This window comes from Rhinoderma darwinii, chromosome 5, assembly GCF_050947455.1.
Source record: "Rhinoderma darwinii isolate aRhiDar2 chromosome 5, aRhiDar2.hap1, whole genome shotgun sequence".
NCBI lineage: Eukaryota > Metazoa > Chordata > Amphibia > Anura > Rhinodermatidae > Rhinoderma > Rhinoderma darwinii.
The window spans coordinates 203,324,961-203,343,909 of NC_134691.1; the positions used below are offsets into that span (position 1 = coordinate 203,324,961).

The window sequence follows — 18,949 nt, forward strand, 5'->3', positions numbered from 1 at the left end:
GAACTATAAAACAATTAAGTTATTTAACCTGCACGGTGTACGCTGTAAAGATTAAAATAAAAAACAATTCAAGAATTGCGGTTTTCTGTTCATCCTGCCTTCCAAATTTTTTTCTACAAAGCGATCAAAAAGTCATATGTACCCCAAAATGGTAAAAATAAAAATGACAAGTTGTCCCAAAACAAATAATCCCTAATACCGTAATAATACCTAATACATCAGCTGAAAGATTAAAAAAGTTATGGCTCTTAGAATATGGGAAGAAAAAAAATAATAATTTTGAAAATAAAGTGTTTTCATTGTGCAAAAGTAGTAGTAAAAGAAACCCAAAACTATATAAATTTGGTATCCCCGTAATCGTAACGACCCACTGAATAAATGTATAATGTTATTTATACAACACGGCATATGGCGTAAATTTGAGACGCAAAAAGTAATGGCGGAATTTCATTTTTTTTTCCACTAAATTAAAGTTAATCAATAAATTATATGTACGCCAAAGAGGAGCCATTAAAAAATACAATAAAAATAAAACAAGTCCTCATACAGTTAAATAACATACATTTGTGCCTAAAACTCACATACAAGCATAAAAATATTGTGAAAATAATAGACCAATGTGTGCAACGTTCATATAAACCGCATAGTTCTACATCAACAAGAAATTGTGCTTTCAAAAACGCTGAAACAGAGACCATGCAATATTCGCCATCATTCACATGCGTGTTAAAAATATATACTGCACATTGCAAACATCTACTATTCTACAAAAATCAAAATTTTTAAAGAGCGCACAATATACTGTGTATAAAAATACAACTTTGCATCAGTGATTATAAGCAAAAATTGCATGAAAATTCAACTCTGTGACTAAAATGCATACTCAAGCAGACCGCTTATGCAAACAACTGTAAGATGTGAGGAGTTTATACATACGACATATGTTTATGTTCACAAGTACATCTATTAAAGAAACGTCAAAACCGTAGGAATGCACCAACCAAATTTTGCATGCAAATTAAATTGGGGATTATATAATATAAATATATATAATTCTCCATCCCCCTATACAAACCCTAAGGATGTGTTTACACGTTGCAATCAAAGCAAGTATTTTGCCGCGATTTTAAAAAGTTTAAGCAAAACTGCTCCAATTTGCTGCTGCAAAAAACACAAATTCACACTAGCATGTCAACACAGCTTAACCTTAATCAATAATCGTAAATCTTTAAACATAATCGAATTTGTTAACTAATATAAATTATTTTTTTAGTAGAACTAGTTGGAAACGATCATTTATAGCGACCGTCAGTAGATGAAAAATGTCTTTACTGACTGACAGAAATCTTTTCCATCTGTCAGAAATTTATTAAACATTCCTCTCTCGTGATTATCGCTATGATCGGGTACAGGCAGGAGAGGGACAGTGTAAATTGTACAAACTTTATTAATCTTTGTGCGTGGTGCCAGAGCTTGGCTTTGTGTGACATGACACCGCAATCTGGACACTAGCAAATGTCTAGGTCATGGAGTCAATAAACGGCCCAATTAGGCATGGAGAGGTGATGAGATAAGCTACTGCTCATCTTTTCACTCCTTTTCTGAAAAAAATAAAATCCTCGTATGTGACAATTGGAGTGCAAGTAAGCTGTCTAATTGATAAGGGTGGTGAGAAAACAACAAAAAAGTTAATGTTACCACTGGAGTCATCTACAGCCATACAGGGACAGGAGGAGGATGACATACCCGCCTTCTCTCCCTGCACGCTACAGCTGTGATCTAAGGGTTTTAAAGCTAAGATTCTTGACTGATCTAGCCTGAGGTAGAGCCTTTAGAAGCACGGGTTGAAGGAAGAGCTGCAAGTATATGCAGATCTCCCTTCAGCCTGTTCTAGCTTCAGCTAGATTGCAACTGGAGCTTAATCTTAGCTTTTAAACAAGACTTAGCTGTGACCTAGCCTGATAGCCGTTAGTAGCAAGGACATATCAGATATCTCCTTGGCTACTGGATTTCCTTCCTGCCAGGAGATATGATATACTTCCTTGGCAATGAAAAGGTTAAAAAACATGTCATTTTCCTAATGTACATTCCCAAAAAGTCCCTCCAACTAGAGAGAACTGTCTTATGCACTGCAATGTCCATTTTACATAAGATTATAAAAGTCCACATACTCTTCCACTTTCAACAGAAAAATGGGTGTACTAATCATTTAAATAAAGTTGTGACATGCTGTAGAGAACAAAAGCGCACCAAAACAATACTTTTGTTATTCTCAGTAATATTCGATTGCATAGGGACATTTATGTGACATACCTTAGCTTTGCTTGACTATGGACATATGAATAATACAAAAAGCTATCATATTTATTTGATCCGAGCGAGGTAGAAAAGGTCCATGAAGCTTGAGCATTTAGCCAAAGATCTTGTGCATATTATAGAAAACCACAGGAAAATATAAGATGCTTTCACTTTTTTACATTATCGTAACAAACATAGATGCCCAAATAGAGTAGCCATTTAAAAAAAACAAAAAACTAGCTTTGAAAAAAATAAATAAAAATCATTCCTGATGATAAGAACCCTTCAGGTGCATTCATGAAAACTCCTTGGACGGAAGGTCTTCTTACTATACAAAGACTTAGGGTATGTGCACACGACCTCTTTTCAGACGTAATGGAGGCGTTTTACGCCTCGAATTACGCCTGAAAAAACGCCCCTAATACGCCTACAAACATCTGCCCATTGCTTTCAATGGGAATTACGATGTTCTGCTCCCACGAGCCTTTATTTTACGCTGTCAAAAAACGGAGCGTAAAAAGACGCTCCGTAAAAAGAAGTAACATGTCACTTCTTGAGGCGTATTTTGGAGATGATTTTCCATTGAACACTATGAAAAACGGCTCAAAAAATGTCTGGAAAGAAGCCTCAAAAGAAGCTCCAAATTTCATTCTCAGCTTCAAAAACGCCTGAAAATCAGAGGCTGTTTTCTCTGAAAGCGTGTGAACATACCCATATTGTTTGGTCTGCTTGTTTTACATTAGGTTACATCCTTGTATAGACGCCACGTCCTATATAAACAACCATGTAATTTAGTTTTTTTTCCAAATTGACTTAGGATCAAGTCCACTGGACAATATCACCGAGGATGTTACTCATCCATGCAACCCAAATCCGTGTCCAGCTAATCATCTGTGTGAGGTGAACAGGAAGGAATGTCTTCTTGGAGAGCCATGTCTTCCATATGTTTGTACTAAAGGTAATAAATGTCTCTTTTCTTGCCCCATACTGAGGGTCATACTGTCCGCAATCAAATTAACAGCAAATAATTTGTATCTGCACATTATATTGTAAAGAAAGGTGGGTTTACACGCCACAATATTTCAAACAAGCAACAAATTATCATTACTTTCACAAACCGCGCTGATCGTGCTGTTACTCTCCACGCTCCAGCGTCCCTTAGCTTCTTTCTGGTGGCCGCACAATGTCGCTAGTCGACTAGTGCACCCCACTGGTATTACTAATAAAACACCATCTACACCCTGCTGTCATCCGCAATCACTGTTATGCTTTTATAGAGTCCTTGGGATTGTGACCACACCCTATTGTCTCAGCTTTCTAATGGTTAAACCTTGCTCCACCTCATCACCCAGCTTTCCCATGCTGCTTAAAGTTCCCTACCCCTTCACTCTGGGCCAGAGCAATTTGGTTTGTTTCAAAACACCCTCCTTTGGCTTCATGACAGATTGCTCTGGCGATGGACCGCCCCCCCCATGACGTCCTTTTGCATGAGGACCAGGACTTGGCTAACAAGCTTTCTCGGTGACTCACTCACCAAGATCAGTTGTTACAGCAAATTTTTTCTCGTCTGGATGTACTTATAAGATCACCCATTCCATCTCCTGCTTCTAACTTTGAACTCAAGCCTTATCTCCATGCTTAGCCATATAATGGTAATGCTAAGACCTGCCGGGGATTCTTGAACCAGTGCTTAATTCAATTTGAACTTTGTGCTACTCATGTCCACTCCGACCGAGTAAAGATTGCTTATATTATTTCCTTACTCTCTGGAGAGGCCTTGGCCTAGGCATCACCTCTCTGGGAACATAATGATCCAGCTATCTTTCTTTTTTTTAGACATATTTAAATTGTTATTGTGATAATGTACTGACATATATCTATCTAACCATCTAACTACAAGGCCCACATTTCTTCAAATTTTTATGTATGTAAGTTTTTCTATACTGATGAGCAAATTTATTTTATCTATGAACACTCGACGTGAGGGGGGCAACTCTTGTAACCATTTTTCAGCAATCCGTTTCCTTGCCATGTACAGTATAACATTCGAGCTATGGCTGTTTTGAACTCCTCAGATCCATGTAAGATATCTACATATACCAGTATATAAACATATGGTGACCGTATAATATTAACATTGTATACCAAATTAATAATATCAACCACTTCCATCCAAAAGCGCTCAAGGTCTGGGCACGACCACATCAGATGTATAAGGTCAGCACTATCAATCCTACATCTATTGCAAGTGGAAGAGTCTCCCAGACCAATGTCAAAATAGGGACCTAGGTGTTTTATACACCCTGTGAATCAAGTATAAGTGTGACATCCTGTGTGCCTCACTAAGCGATAATCTGGGTGTATATGCTACAATATCTTGCCATTGCCCATCTTCAATGGGACCAAGATCTCTCTCCCACTTTTCTTTAATGGTTGAAGAGGAAGAGGAATGTATCTTTCCCAGCAAGTATTTATATATAATGGAAATAAGTCCATTAGATTTCTCTGCAGGACCCACAATATTAACAACAGGGTTATTGGTACATACAAAGGTATCTCCTATGGGCACTTTTGTCTCTAAGGCATGTCTCATCTGTAGGTATTCAAAAAAGGAAGCATTCGGCAAGGCAAATTCAGAGAATTGTTTCAGAACTCCCTCTTTATATAGTGGAGTTAACCATCTAATACCCTTATATTTCCATCTACCAAAACCCTCCAGACTAGCAACTTCCGGCAATCCTGGGTTGTCCCAAAGAGGCGTAACCTGTCTATACCCTATTATACCTAGAGAATCTTCGTCTTTTCCCATACTCTATGTATTTGATCTAAAGTGGGGAGCTCTCTAGAGTGTCTTTAACTTGTTAGTCTCAAGAGCTGCAAAGAGTTTGCCACATTGCATGAAACTTTTCAGCACGTCTTGAATGGATTCTTCATCATCTAACCCCCAACCTTTAAGATGTCGCAGCTGCTTTGCTAGATAGTAAATCCCAGGATAAGGGACCACCAATCCACCGTCCGCCTTTTTCATTTGCAAGGTGTCTAACTTGATAGGTACATGCCCACGCTTCCAGATAAGATCCCTGAACAACCGATTAACTGTGTTAAAAAATCGTTGGGGTATCCATACTGGGGAATTGTGAAAGCGGTATAATAACTGAGGCATCCATACCATCTTTATGAGATTTGCACAACCCACTATAGACAGTGGTAACCCACACCAGGCCTCCAGTTTGTTTCTGAATCTCACAATTAGAGGGTCTAAATTGAGACGTGCATAATCTGTCAGTACTGATGAAATCAGTACTCCCAGATATTTTATAACAGTAGTACATTTTAACAGTATACGTTCATTATCTAAATTTATTAGGGGTTCATCTAATGGCAATAGTTCTGATTTTACCCAATTAATGGACAGACCAGAATAGGTTCCAAATTGTATAATAACAGACATTACATTTTTTAATGTTTGTCCCGTATCTCCCAGAAATAAAAACATGTCGTCTGCGTATAAGGCTATCCAGTACTCCTCGACGAAACCCCATAATCCCCGGATGTATTCTAACACAGACCACCAAAGGATCTATGGCTATCGCAAAGAATAGGAGAGACAGGGGGCATCCCTGTCGTGTGCCCCTGCCCAAAGCGAACACCTCAGTCAAAGACCCATTGACCCTCACACGTGCTGGAGCCTTACACAGAAGTTGAACAGATGCTATGAACCTCTCACCGAATCCCATATACTTCAAAGCCGGTCTGATCCGGATGTATCAATGTTGTAATCATATTAGATAAGCGTACAGCCAAGACCGTCGCAATAATTTTCACATCAACTGGGAGCAGAGATATTGGTCTATAAGAATCTGGCATAAGTGGATCTTTTCCTGGTTTCACCAGAACCAGAATAATATCTTATTTCATGGAGTCTGGCAGGGAACTCGACAATAGGGCCTCTTTGTACACTTTCAACAGTTCAGGAAGCAGCTCATCCCCAAACTGTTTATACAATTCCCCAGGCAGCCCATCTAGCCTAGGTGCTTTATTGTTCGCTAAGGATGCAGTAGCATCCTGCAGCTCCTCCAATTTCAGCGGAGCTTCTAAGGAATCCCTATCAGACTCCAAAAGTACTCCCAGAGGTATATCAGATAAAAATTGTGCCGAGTATTTGTGCCGTTTCCGACACTAGTTCACCTTGGAGTGTACATATGGATGACACATATGATGATCCTTCCTGTGACTTGGCAATTATGGCTAGCATATGCCCTGCCCTATCTCCTTTCCCAAAATAGTACTGTTTGGAGAAGTATCACTTATTCACAGCTTCGGTCAGAAGATGTGCCTGTAAAGTCTCTCTAGCTTCCCTCCATGGTGTTTCTGTCTCCTCAGTCGGACATTGAATAAAAGCGGATTCCGTCTCATTTACCAGTTGACTCATTGCCAATCTCAATTGCCAAGTTGTCAGCTTCCTCTGACCTATGAGTTTAATAAGGATCTCCCTAGTAGATGCCTTTATGGCATCCCAAACTAGGTTAATAGAAGCTGTATTGACATTGAAGCAAAAATAATCAGAACTATGATGTGAAATAATGTCACCATTCAACAGCGGAGTCAAAATGCATTCACCTTCCAAATCTGAATACCCTGCCTAGCTGCATGCGAGAAATCTGCCCGTAATAATAAAGGGTGAGTGGTCCAACAGCGCCCTAGTCAAATACCCCACAAAGCGAACCCTGGGTAGGAGAAGATCATTGATAAACATATAGTCTATCCTAGATAAGAAATTAAAAGTTCTAGAGTGGCATGAAAAAACCCGAGTTTGGGAATGCTTGAGCCTCCAGAAGTCGATCAGTGAGATTTCTTGTAGAACACATCCAAAACGTGTTAACCCATCTCACATCAAATTAGGATCGGTTCGCATTTTATCCCAATATCCATGAACCAAATTATTAAAATAACCCATCATAAGTAAGTAATTTTGTAATCTATTAGCAAACGTATGCACTTTATTTAACACCACTCCTGAATAAGTAGGCGGCACATATATCGTTATCAGTACACATTCAACAGCATAAATGCTACAATGCAAGCATACAGTGAAGGAAATAAGTATTTGATCCCTTGCTGATTTTGTAAGTTTGCCCACTGTCAAAGACATGAACAGTCTAGAATTTTTAGGCTAGGTTAATTTTACCAGTGAGAGATAGATTATATAAAAAAAAAAAAAAAAAAATCACATTGTCAAAATTATATATATTTATTTGCATTGTGCACAGAGAAATAAGTATTTTATCCCTTTGGCAAACAAGACTTAATACTTGGTGGTAAAACCCTTGATGGCAAGCACAGCAGTCAGACGTTTTTTGTAGTTGATGATGAGGTTTGCACACATGTTAGATGGAATTTTGGCCCACTCCTCTTTGCAGATCATCTGTAAATCATTAAGATTTCGAGGCTGTCGCTTGACAACTCGGATCTTCAGCTCCCTCCATAAGTTTTCGATGGGATTAAGGTCTGGAGACTGGCTAGGCCACTCCATGACCTTAATGTGTTTCTTTTTGAGCCACTCCTTTGTTGCCTTGGCTGTATGTTTCGGGTCATTGTCGTGCTGGAAGACCCAGCCACGAGCCATTTTTAATGTCCTGGTGGAGGGAAGGAGGTTGTCACTCAGGATTTGACGGTACATGGCATCATCCATTCTCCCATTGATGCGGTGAAGTAGTGCTGTGCCCTTAGCAGAGAAACACCCCCAAAACATAATGTTTCCACCTCCATGCTTGACAGTGGGGACGGTGTTCTTTGGGTCATAGGCAGCATTTCTCTTCCTCCAAACACGGCGAGTAGAGTTAATGCCAAAGAGCTCAATTTTAGTCTCATCTGACCACAGCACTTTCTCCCAATCACTCTCAGAATCATCCAGATGTTCATTTGCAAACTTCAGACGGGCCTGTACATGTGCCTTCTTGAGCAGGGGGACCTTGCGGGCACTGCAGGATTTTAATCCATTACGGCGTAATGTGTTACCAATGGTTTTCTTGGTGACTGTGGTCCCAGCTGCCTTGAGATCATTAACAAGTTCCCCCCGTGTAGTTTTCGGCTGAGCTCTCACCTTCCTCAGGATCAAGGATACCCCACGAGGTGAGATTTTGCATTGAGCCCCAGATCGATGTCGATTGACTGTCAATTTGTATGTCTTCCATTTTCTTACTATTGCACCAACAGTTGTCTCCTTCTCACCCAGCGTCTTACTTATGGTTTTGTAGCCCATTCCAGCCTTGTGCAGGTCTATGATCTTGTCCCTGACATCCTTAGAAAGCTCTTTGGTCTTGCCCATGTTGTAGAGGTTAGAGTCAGACTGATTAATTGAGTCTGTGGACAGGAGTCTTTTATACAGGTGACCATTTAAGACAGCTATCTTTAATGCAGGCACCAAGTTGATTTGGAGCATGTAACTGGTCTGGAGGAGGGTGAACTCTTAATGGTTGGTAGGGGATCAAATATGCAAATAAATATATATAATTTTGACAATGTGATTTTCTTTTCTTTTTTTTATATAATCTATCTCTCACTGGTAAAATTAACCTAGCCTAAAAAATCTAGACTGTTCATGTCTTTTACAAAATCAGCAAGGGATCAAATACTTATTTCCTTCACTGTATATATCTGCCCTCTCCGTCCATCATCCAAACATTGAAATGTTACCATTTTATGTACAAGGAGACTCAGTCCCCTAGAAGATCTCGTATGGGTAGCATAAGCTGAGCCAATTCATGCCCGTATTACTATATGGACTGTTTCTCTAGTAAGGTGAGTCTCCTGCTAGCTAATAATCAACGTTTTTTTTATAACTGAATATATTCGAATACAGCCCTTCTTTTTGTCAGATCCCCCTATCGCCTTACATTTGAGGGTTGTGCATCACCCACCCCTCCCCACTTCTGAGCTGCATATAGCAATAGCACAAAACATATTACAACATAATGTGACAACATTGAGAATACATATACATCCCCGTTCCAGGTGTACCAGTTCCCCCCCCAAACCATCGCCCCAAAAACAAAACATAGTTAAAAAACAGATATACAGTATAATGAAACCACCTGACCAACATTGTCAGGCGGGGCACAAGTCCACTTTGTAACCTTCATGAAGTCTGTGTAGAATAGATGTCCACATATCACACGTAGGAGATGCATTCCCTACCGGCTATAAGGATTAGATCAGTCGTTAATAATTGTTTAGAACAATCGACCCAGCACATGAGGACATCCTCAACAAGTCGAGCACTTAGCAAATAAACACATGGACATATCTTTCATCTGTTTGCATTATCGCCGTGATCATTACTTCTCAGTCCCTGTTCCCACCAATCAATCTAACCCAAGGCCAATTTCGGACTTTCAAAAAAGTGCGTAGAGCCCATGGCAACCACTCGTAGACGAGCTGGGTAAAGCATGGCGGGCGTATGGTATCTGCAGATTTCTAATGCGTCGATTAACATCCTCAAACTTCGCCTTTTTCTCTTGTTTGACAATAGAATGGTATGGATAGAAATCAATTTTACATCCATTAATGGCGACAACCGGCATCTCTCTGGCTTTATTCAGGATAATGTTCCGATCTCTATAATGTAGCAGTTTAGCCAAAACAGTTCTCGTGGGGGCACCTTCTGGCAATGAACGCATCGACACTCTGTGTGCCATTTCTATGGCATATAACTGGGACAAAGTCCCCTTTCCAAGTGTATTCAACAGCTAAGATTTAAAGTAAAATGTAGGGTCTGGTCCCTCCACTATCTCCGGCACCCCCACAATGCGTATGTTATTTCTACGGAGTCTATTTGCCAAGTCGTCAGCCTTGGCTGCTAAACCCGCAATAGCTGAATTATGATGTCGTTTTTCTTTTAGGGCAGGTGTTACTGCATCCTCCATGTCACTTACTCTCCCCTCCACCGCTGCAGTTCACTCAGAAATCTTTTGGATATCATCATGACTCAGGAAAGTGATATTCGCCGTCACCTTTCCCATTTTAGAGACTATTGTAGAAACATGCACATTGCATGTAGTGACTGCCAATAAAATGTCTCTCCAGAGTAGGTTCAGAGAGATCTGGGGGTCTGTCAGATTGTGGAGCAGCTTCAGTGGTAGCATTAAACACCAGTAATGCATGCTTTGCACTCCGTACACTCCCACCACTATCTGCCGCCATTTCCCTGTCCTCTCCAGATTTACAGTCCTCCGTCAAGTCTGATAGCTCGAGGACGGACGGGTCTGCACAGATCTCGTTGCCGCATTTGCGGATCTCTCTGCCTGTCCCCTCTGCCTGGGCGTCTGTAGGCCTTGGCCGGCGCCATTTTGCAGTGCGTGGTCTCCCCCTTCAACGACAAATTTCTTTTGCCTCGTCATGAGATTCGGAAGCCCGGTTTCACCACTGCAATCTCTGTGTCTCATGCTCAACAGGTAGGGTGTCGACATGTACCGACAGGATAAATGTAGCAGGATAAAGTAGCAATTTATGACGCACCGGCCGGGAGCTCTCACTTCCTGCGTCTGCTCACATTCAGGTCCAGGCCATGCCTTGGATTCAGCTGTCTTTTAAATATGTTTTCTGGAAAGTATCCCAAACATTTTTGAGACCAAATATTTTGTTCAACCTTTTGCTTTTTTTGTGTCTTAGTTAGGGAACGTCCAAATCCGGTCAATACACAATCAAGTTTCGCACCCTGGTTGCAGATTTACATAGGTTAAAAAAAGACTCATCCATCAAGTTTAACATTTCTCAATCCATTACACATCTATCCATTTGTCATTGCATAGACATCTATCCCTTTTTTAAATGCTAACATAGTATCTGCCATTACTACCTCTTGGGCTAGGGCATTTCATAGTTTAACTACTCCAACTGTAAAGAACCCTTTCCTATATTATTGTCTCAAATGCCTTTTCTCCACAATAAATGTATTCTGGTAATTTTCTTAAGTCCTTGGAAAGAACAAATCATGTGCTGGTTTTTTGTATTGACCACACATATGCAGTACTTATACATTTTAATAAGATCACCCCTAAGGAGTCTTTTTTCCAAGCTGAACAAGCCCAAATTTTCTAGCCTTTCACTGTAAGGGTATATTCACACGGCAGCGTCCGTTACGGCTGAAATTACGGTGCTTTTTTTTCAGGAAAAAACAGCACCGTAATTTCAGCCGTAATGGCATGTGCAGGTGTCTTTCGCTGTGTCCATTACGGACGTAATTGGAGCTGTTTTTCCATGGAGTCCATGGAAAACGGCTCCATTTACGTCTGAAGAAGTGACATGCACTTCTTTGACAGGGCGTCTTTTTTACGCGCCACCTTTTGACAGCGGCGCGTAAAAAAAATGAGCGTCGGCACAGAACATCGTAAGACCCATTCAAATGAATGGGCAGATGTTTGCCGACACCTTTGAGCCGCATTTTCGGACGTAAGTCAGGGCTAAAATGCAGCACAATCCCTTGCCAAAGTGTCGGGAGATTCAGAGGCGCTATCCACAAGGGAGGGGGAGTAGCGCTATCTACTGGGGTTGGCGCTATGTACAGGGGGTGTGGCACTACATGGGGGGTGTATTCCGGCTTCTTAAAGCCCCTAACGTCGACAGTGACATCAAGGGCTTTGGCAAGACAGAAGTCCATTGGCGAGTCAGCTGAAAGGAAAGGGCAGTGCTGCACACAGTTAAGCCCGTTCTATGCTGCCAATGTTTACATACGTGACTACTGATCGGGGCATTGGCAGTTGGAACGTATATAGCCATATGGCTGTCTTGAAGGGGTTAAAAATAATTGGGCCTAACACAGACCCTCGTGGTACCCCATGTCTGACTTTAGCATATTTTAAGTAAGTACCATTTATAATGACTCTTTGCAGGGATGGTTTTAGACAAAGTGTGGTCCTGGGCAAAGTTAAATGTCGGGCCCCAAAGCATATGTCCCCCCCTCTCACACAAAAATATTATCTAAATACATATACAGTTATTAAATCATACCGCTATACCAGATGAAATATTACCTGCATATTGTTACTGAACACAACTCACTGTTATAAGACTAATATTAGCAATAATACCACAATAAATGGTCCAAATAATACCACCACACTGTATCCACATCGTGACTGAATAATACCCCCATACAGTTACTGAATAATACCGCCACTCCATAACCACATAGTGACTGAAAAATACCCCCATACTGTTACTGAATAATACTGCCACACGATAACCACAGTGACTGAATAATACCACCACACCATAACCACATAGTGACTGAATAATACCCCCACACCATAACCACATAGTGACTGAATAATACCTCCATACTGTTACTGAATAATACCACCACACCATAACCACAGTGATTGAATAATACCTCCATACTGTAACTGAATAATATCGCCACACCATAACCAAATAGCTTCTGAATACCTCCATTCTGTTACTGAATAAAAACCACTATACAAAAAACAATATTACCACCATGTAGTGACCATATAGTGTTAGATGCCAGTTATACACAGGAGCTCTGCAGACCATATAGGTGATTACAGCACATTTATATCCAGTGACTCACAGGTGATGTTTTCTCTGATTAGTCGTTCCCTTTCCCTTTTTTCTCCATCTGGCCTCAGACCACTGTGACTACTTATTCCAGCCATGACTTGTCTCTGCAGATTTTGCCACACAGACATGGTTTCTTGCTTTTCCAGCATCCTCCACACCTATACCCCATCCTCTAAACAAACTCCTAATCCACAGTGCCCCAAATAGTAATAATGATCCCTTAGTGCTTGACACAATAAAAGTGCCCCCTCAGTAACCGTGCCCCCAGAATAATAATGCCCCCTTTGTGCCCCTGTATATAGCGCCACAACATCCCCTGTAGATAGCACCACACAGCCTGCCCCCGTAGTAGATGGTGCCACACGGCCCCCCCTTGTATATAGTGCCACACAGCCCCCCTTGTGTATATAGTACCACACAGCCCTCCCTTGTATCTAATGCTACACAGTCCCCCTCCCTTGTATATAGTGCCACACAGTCCCCCTGTCTTGCATATAGTGCTACACAGTCGCTCCCCTTGTATATAGTACCACACAGCTCTCTCCTTGTGTACAGTGCCACACAGCTCCCCCCTCCGCTTGTAGATAGTGCCATGCAGCCCCCTTGTATATAGTGCCACCCAGCTCTCCCCTCCCCTTGTATATAGTGCCACACAGCTCTCCCCTCCCCTTGTATATAGTGGCACACAGATCCCCTCCCCTTTTATATAATGCCACACAGCCCCCTCCCCTTTTATATGGTGCCACACAACTCCCCTTCCCCTTGTCTATAGTTCCACACAGCTCCCCCTCCCCAATGTATAGTGTCACACAGCTCTCCCCGTATAAAGTTCCACACAGCTCTCCCGTCCCCTCGTATATAGTGGCACACAGCTCCCCCTCCCCTCGTATATAATGACACACAGCCCCCCCCGCAAAAACATTGTACTTACCTTGCCCTGTTCCCGTGACGGATGGAGCACTTCACAGCCTCCAAGCGGGACGTTGGCGCAGGCCAGCGTCCCATCGTCATCACATTAGCCTGCGCAGGGAGTCTTCCCAGCGCCTTATAGGCTGCAGGGCTAACGTGGCCTACATCCTATAGTGTTCAATTGTATCTGCGTCCTGAGGACGTAGATACAATTGAATGTGCTTACGACGCCACCAGGCATGAGGGGGCCCGTGCTGTCTGGCCCATACATTTTATGTGCCGGGAGGCGTGGGCCCCTCATGTCTCGGGCTCTGTAGCAGACCTGAGAGGATTGGGGCCCCGGGCATTTGCCCAGTTTGCCCCCCCTAGCGCCAGCCCTGACTGTTTTCTTAACCCTTGTGCATAAAATTCCCCCGAGTCCCTGCCTCTGTAGCTTCAGTACAAGGCTATTGTGTGGTACAGTATCAAATGCTGTTGTAAAGCCCAAATATATCACATCAGTCGCATGACCAACCTCCAGATTTGCACTTACCTCCTCATAGAAACCGAGCATGATGGTTAGGCATGACCTGTTTTTCATGAATCCATGTTGGTTATCAGTTGTTAGATTGTTCACCACTTCTCAATACTTCTCAGTTCATCTTTTAGAATACCCTCAAATATTTTACATACCACAGATGTCAAACTCACTGGACAGTAGTTACTCTGTTCCACCTTCTTACTCTTCTTAAATATTTGCACAACATCAGCCATCCTCCAATCCTGTGGCACTGATCCTGTTACAAGAGAGTCCAAGAAGACGAGATACAATGGTCTGTCCATTACTGAGCCCAAATCCCTAATTACCGTGAATGAATGCCGTCTGGGCTATGGGCTTTATCAATATTTAATTTGCTTAGACACAGCTGTACTTCCTCCTGTGTTATGTAGGTAATATTGGGTGGAGAACCTTGATTACTGACCCCCTAAATATATGGCAATGGCAGCTCATCAGTGAACACCGATGGAAAGTATGTGTTTAATATCTCAGCTCTCCTTTTCTCCTCTACTATTTTATTACTATTGCCATCTTTTATAGGGCCAATATTATAATTTTTTTTTATTTTTTGCCATTTATTTATGCAAAAATTTGAGACAAATTTTAATGTCGCTAACTATTTGTTTTTCTGTGGCTAACTTTGCTAACTAGGTTTAATTTTTACTTTTTCTATTGAGATCTTTATAAGCCTGAAATTCTTTTTCTGAACCTCAGCCTTCAATGTTTTAAATGCTTTTTGTTTTCGTCGTCTTATATTCAGTGCTTCCCTATTCATCCATATTGGTCTCCTTTTATTCCTAGACATTTTGTTACCGGAGAGTATAAACTTACTACACGATTCATGTAATATATCTTTAAAACCTCCCCATTTAGCTCTAGTATCCCTGTTTACCATTACATGATCCCAGTCTACAAGTGTTTCCTTCAGTCAATTGAATTTAGCTTTCCTAAAATTCCAAGTTTTTGTTGCTGGCCTTTGTACTGTTTAATGGAATATTATTTTAAAACGTAACATATTATAGTCACTGTTGCCCAAGTGCTCCTGGACCTCCACAAGACCCAGTATATTATCCCTACTGGTTGGTTTGCCAACCAACTGAGCAAAATAATTGTCTTAAATTGTGGATAAAAGCGTACAGCTTTTAGCACAACCAGCGGCCTCTATGTCCCAATTAATATCAGGATAGGTAAAATCAAAATCATACCGCCCAACATCTCACTTCAGATCATACTGATTAAAGGCATTATAAACACTTCCATTTACATTGAGGGACTCCCAGGTGAGATCTTCTCAGATTCTAGTCATTATTTTTCTCTTTTCTTCTCCATCCAGTCCAGACCTCTATGATGACTTCCCATCCCATGACACAGCCCATTTCTGCAGTTTTCCGCTCAGATGTCTTCAGCTTGTTACTTTTAAAACATTTCTGCACTTATAAACGACTATAAAATTCTCATGGTGCCACACACTATTCCCCTAAATATAATAGCGCCATACACTGCACCTCTAATTATAATCGCATCACACACTGTGCCCCTGATTATAATAGCACCATGCACTGTGTCCCTTATTATAATAGCAGCATACACTGTCCCACACACTCGCGCACACACATAGTGCCCCCTGTAAATAGTGCCCTCATAGAACCCTTTGTAGATAGTGCCCCTTATAGAGCCCCCTGTAGACAGTTCCCCCTGTAGACAGTGCCCCACATAGAGCCCGCTGTAGACCGTACCCCACATACATAGTGCCCTCTATATAGCCTCATGTAGATACAGCCGCCTATAGAGAGTGCCCCCTGTAGATTGTGCTCCTCATAGAGCACCCTGTAGATAGTGCCCCCATAGAGCTCCCTGTAGATAGTGCCCCTCATAGAGCCCCCGGTAGATTGTGCCCTGCATAGAGCCCCCTATACACAGTGCCCCACATACATAGTGCCCCCTACAGATCCTCCTGTAGATGCTGCCCCTCATATAGCCCCCTGTAGACTGTTCCCCTCATAGAGCCCCCTGTAGACAGTACTCACATACATAGTGCCCACTATAGAGCTTGTAGATATTTCACCTCATAGAGCCCCCTATAGGATAGCGCCCCCTGTAAATGGTGCCCCTCATAGAGCCCCCTGTAGATAGTGCCCCTCTTAGGGCCCCCTGTAGATAGTGCCCCTCATAGGGGCCCCTGTAGATAGTGCCCCTCATAGAGCCCCCTGTAGATAGTGCCCCTCATAGAGTCCCCTGTAGATAGTGCCCCGCATATAGCCCCCTGTAGACTGTGCCCTGCATAGAGCCCCCTGTAGACAGTGCACCACATACATAGTGCCCCCTATAGAGCCTCCTGTAGATACTGCCCCTCATAGAGCCCCCTGTAGACAGTGCCCACATACATAGTTGCCACTATAGAGCCTCCTGTAGATATTTCACCTCATAGAGCCCACTGTAGATAGAGCCCCATATAGGATAGTGCCCCCTGTATATTGTGCCCCTCATAGACCCCCCCCCTGTAGATATTGACCCCATAGAGCCCCCTATAGATATTTCACCTCAGAGCCCTCAGTAGAAGGCCCCCTGTAGATTGTGTCCCTCATAGAGCCCCCTGTAGATAGTGCCCCTCAGAGCCCCCTGTAGATAGAGCCCCTTATAGTGCCTCCTGTAGACAGTGCCCCACATAGAGCCCCCTGTGGACAGTACCCTACATAGAGCCCGCTGTAGACAGTGCCCCGCATAGAGCCCCCTGTAGTCAGTGCCCACATACATAGTGCCCCACATATAGCCCCCTGTAGATCGAGCTCGATTTATATGTCAAGCGGTGCGATTTATAGGTCATGTCATGTTTGTGTTCCTAATGTCTAATGTACAACCACTTTTCTTGCCCCAGTGCTAAAGTAAAAAAGGCAAATTATAAACAGTCTTGATTAAAAATCTCTTGACATTTTTGTTATGATTACTCTATGGCTGGAAAGGGCTAGTTCCAAATAGTCTCAGTGTAGCCTTAAAAAGCTACAAAAAGCTGTTCTTTATCAGTTTTATGATATATATTTTTTTCATCAAAATTCAGGTTGCAAGTTGGGAGAAGCATCTGACTTCCTCGTACGACAAGGAGATCTCATTCAAGTTCCATCAGGGAAAGTGGGCTGCTATAAGATCTGCACTTGTAGACAAAGTGGTACATTGGAAGCCTGCATTGAAATAAATTGTGTTGATCAGATATCATGCAATGTTGGTGGGCAACACAAAAGTACGTGCTATACAACAGGTTATCAGTTATATAATATAATCACGTTATATATGTTAACATATAAAATAATATCCTTTATGTTGGGCTAAAATTTTTTGCAGCACTTTCAAACTATAAAAACAATTCTTGACACTTGACAAAAATATGAATTAGAAATAACATACATTAATAATACCCGTTTTCCTTGCACGTTGTATAGTCATTACAAGCACATGGATTTGTGTAATGTCTAAATGTCTTATTACGTAGATCATGGAACTTCCTTCAAAATTGCTTGTAATAGCTGTTCATGTGTTGCTGGTAAAGTCCGATGCTCTAAACGTCAGTGTACAAATGAACTTAACTCTGATGGTGATCGAAGCATGTTTACTGGTAAGAAGTTTATTTATTTTTAATGTCTATTTTATACATAATAAAAACCTAGTCAGAATAAAAATAGTTCTGTAAGCCTGGGGCTAGACCTAGCCTTTTTTTTAGTGAGCAATAAATTGCTGTCCATATGAATGCATTAGACTAGAGCTACTGTACATACATAGTTACATTGTACGGTTGAAAAAAGACATAAGTCCATCAAGTTCAACCAAGGGATGGGAAAAAAGGAAGGGATGAAACAAATTCTACACATTGACATAGGAGCTGATATTTTTTCGTTCTTGGAAATGATCTATGCTTTTTTTTAAAGCCATCTACTGTCCCTGCTGTGACCAGCTCCTGCGGTAGATTATTCCATAAATTCAAAGTTCTCACAGTAAAGACCGCTTGTGGATTCTGCAGATTGAACCTTTTTTTTGCTCCAGACGGAACAGGTTTTCACTATATTTCTTATATGGGCCATTCATATATTTATATAAGTTAATCATGTCCCCCCCTTAGTTGTCTCTTTTCAAGGCTAAGTAAGTTTAATTCTTTTAATCTTTCCTCGTAACTTAGATTCTCCATGCCCCTTATTAGTTTAGTTGCTCTTCTTTGTATTTTTCCAACTACAGGGCATCCTTTCTGTGAACTGGAGCCCAGAACTGAACTGCATATTATAGATGAGGCCGCACTAATGCTTTGTAAAGTAGTAATATTATATCCCTGTCCCGCAAGTCCATGCCTCCTTTAATACATGACAATATTTTGCTGGCCTTTGAAGCAGCTGATTGACATTGTATGCTGTTATTTAGTTTATGATTTACAAATACACTCAGATCCTTCTCAACAATTGAATCCCCCAGTATAGCTCCCCCTAGGACAATGATGCATGCAGGTTGTTGGTACCCAGATGCATAACTTTACATTTATCTACATTAAACCTCATTTGCCAAGTGGATGCCCAAACACTCAGTGTGTCCAAGTCGGCTTGTAATATATGAACATCTTCTATAGACTGAACAATACTACATAGC

General features: G+C 41.6%; 1 protein-coding gene across 2 annotated transcripts in view; it reads left to right on the plus strand.

Annotated features, from left to right (window-relative positions):
* RECK (reversion inducing cysteine rich protein with kazal motifs) overlaps nucleotides 1-18,949 on the plus strand; it is a 147,053-nt gene that overhangs the window by 108,146 nt on the left and 19,958 nt on the right. For both annotated transcript variants that reach the window (XM_075826870.1, XM_075826872.1), the window contains exons 13-15: nucleotides 3,116-3,256; nucleotides 17,382-17,561; nucleotides 17,811-17,933. In XM_075826870.1, the coding sequence (XP_075682985.1) occupies nucleotides 3,116-3,256; nucleotides 17,382-17,561; nucleotides 17,811-17,933 (444 nt within the window). The remainder of the gene's footprint in view (nucleotides 1-3,115; nucleotides 3,257-17,381; nucleotides 17,562-17,810; nucleotides 17,934-18,949) is intronic.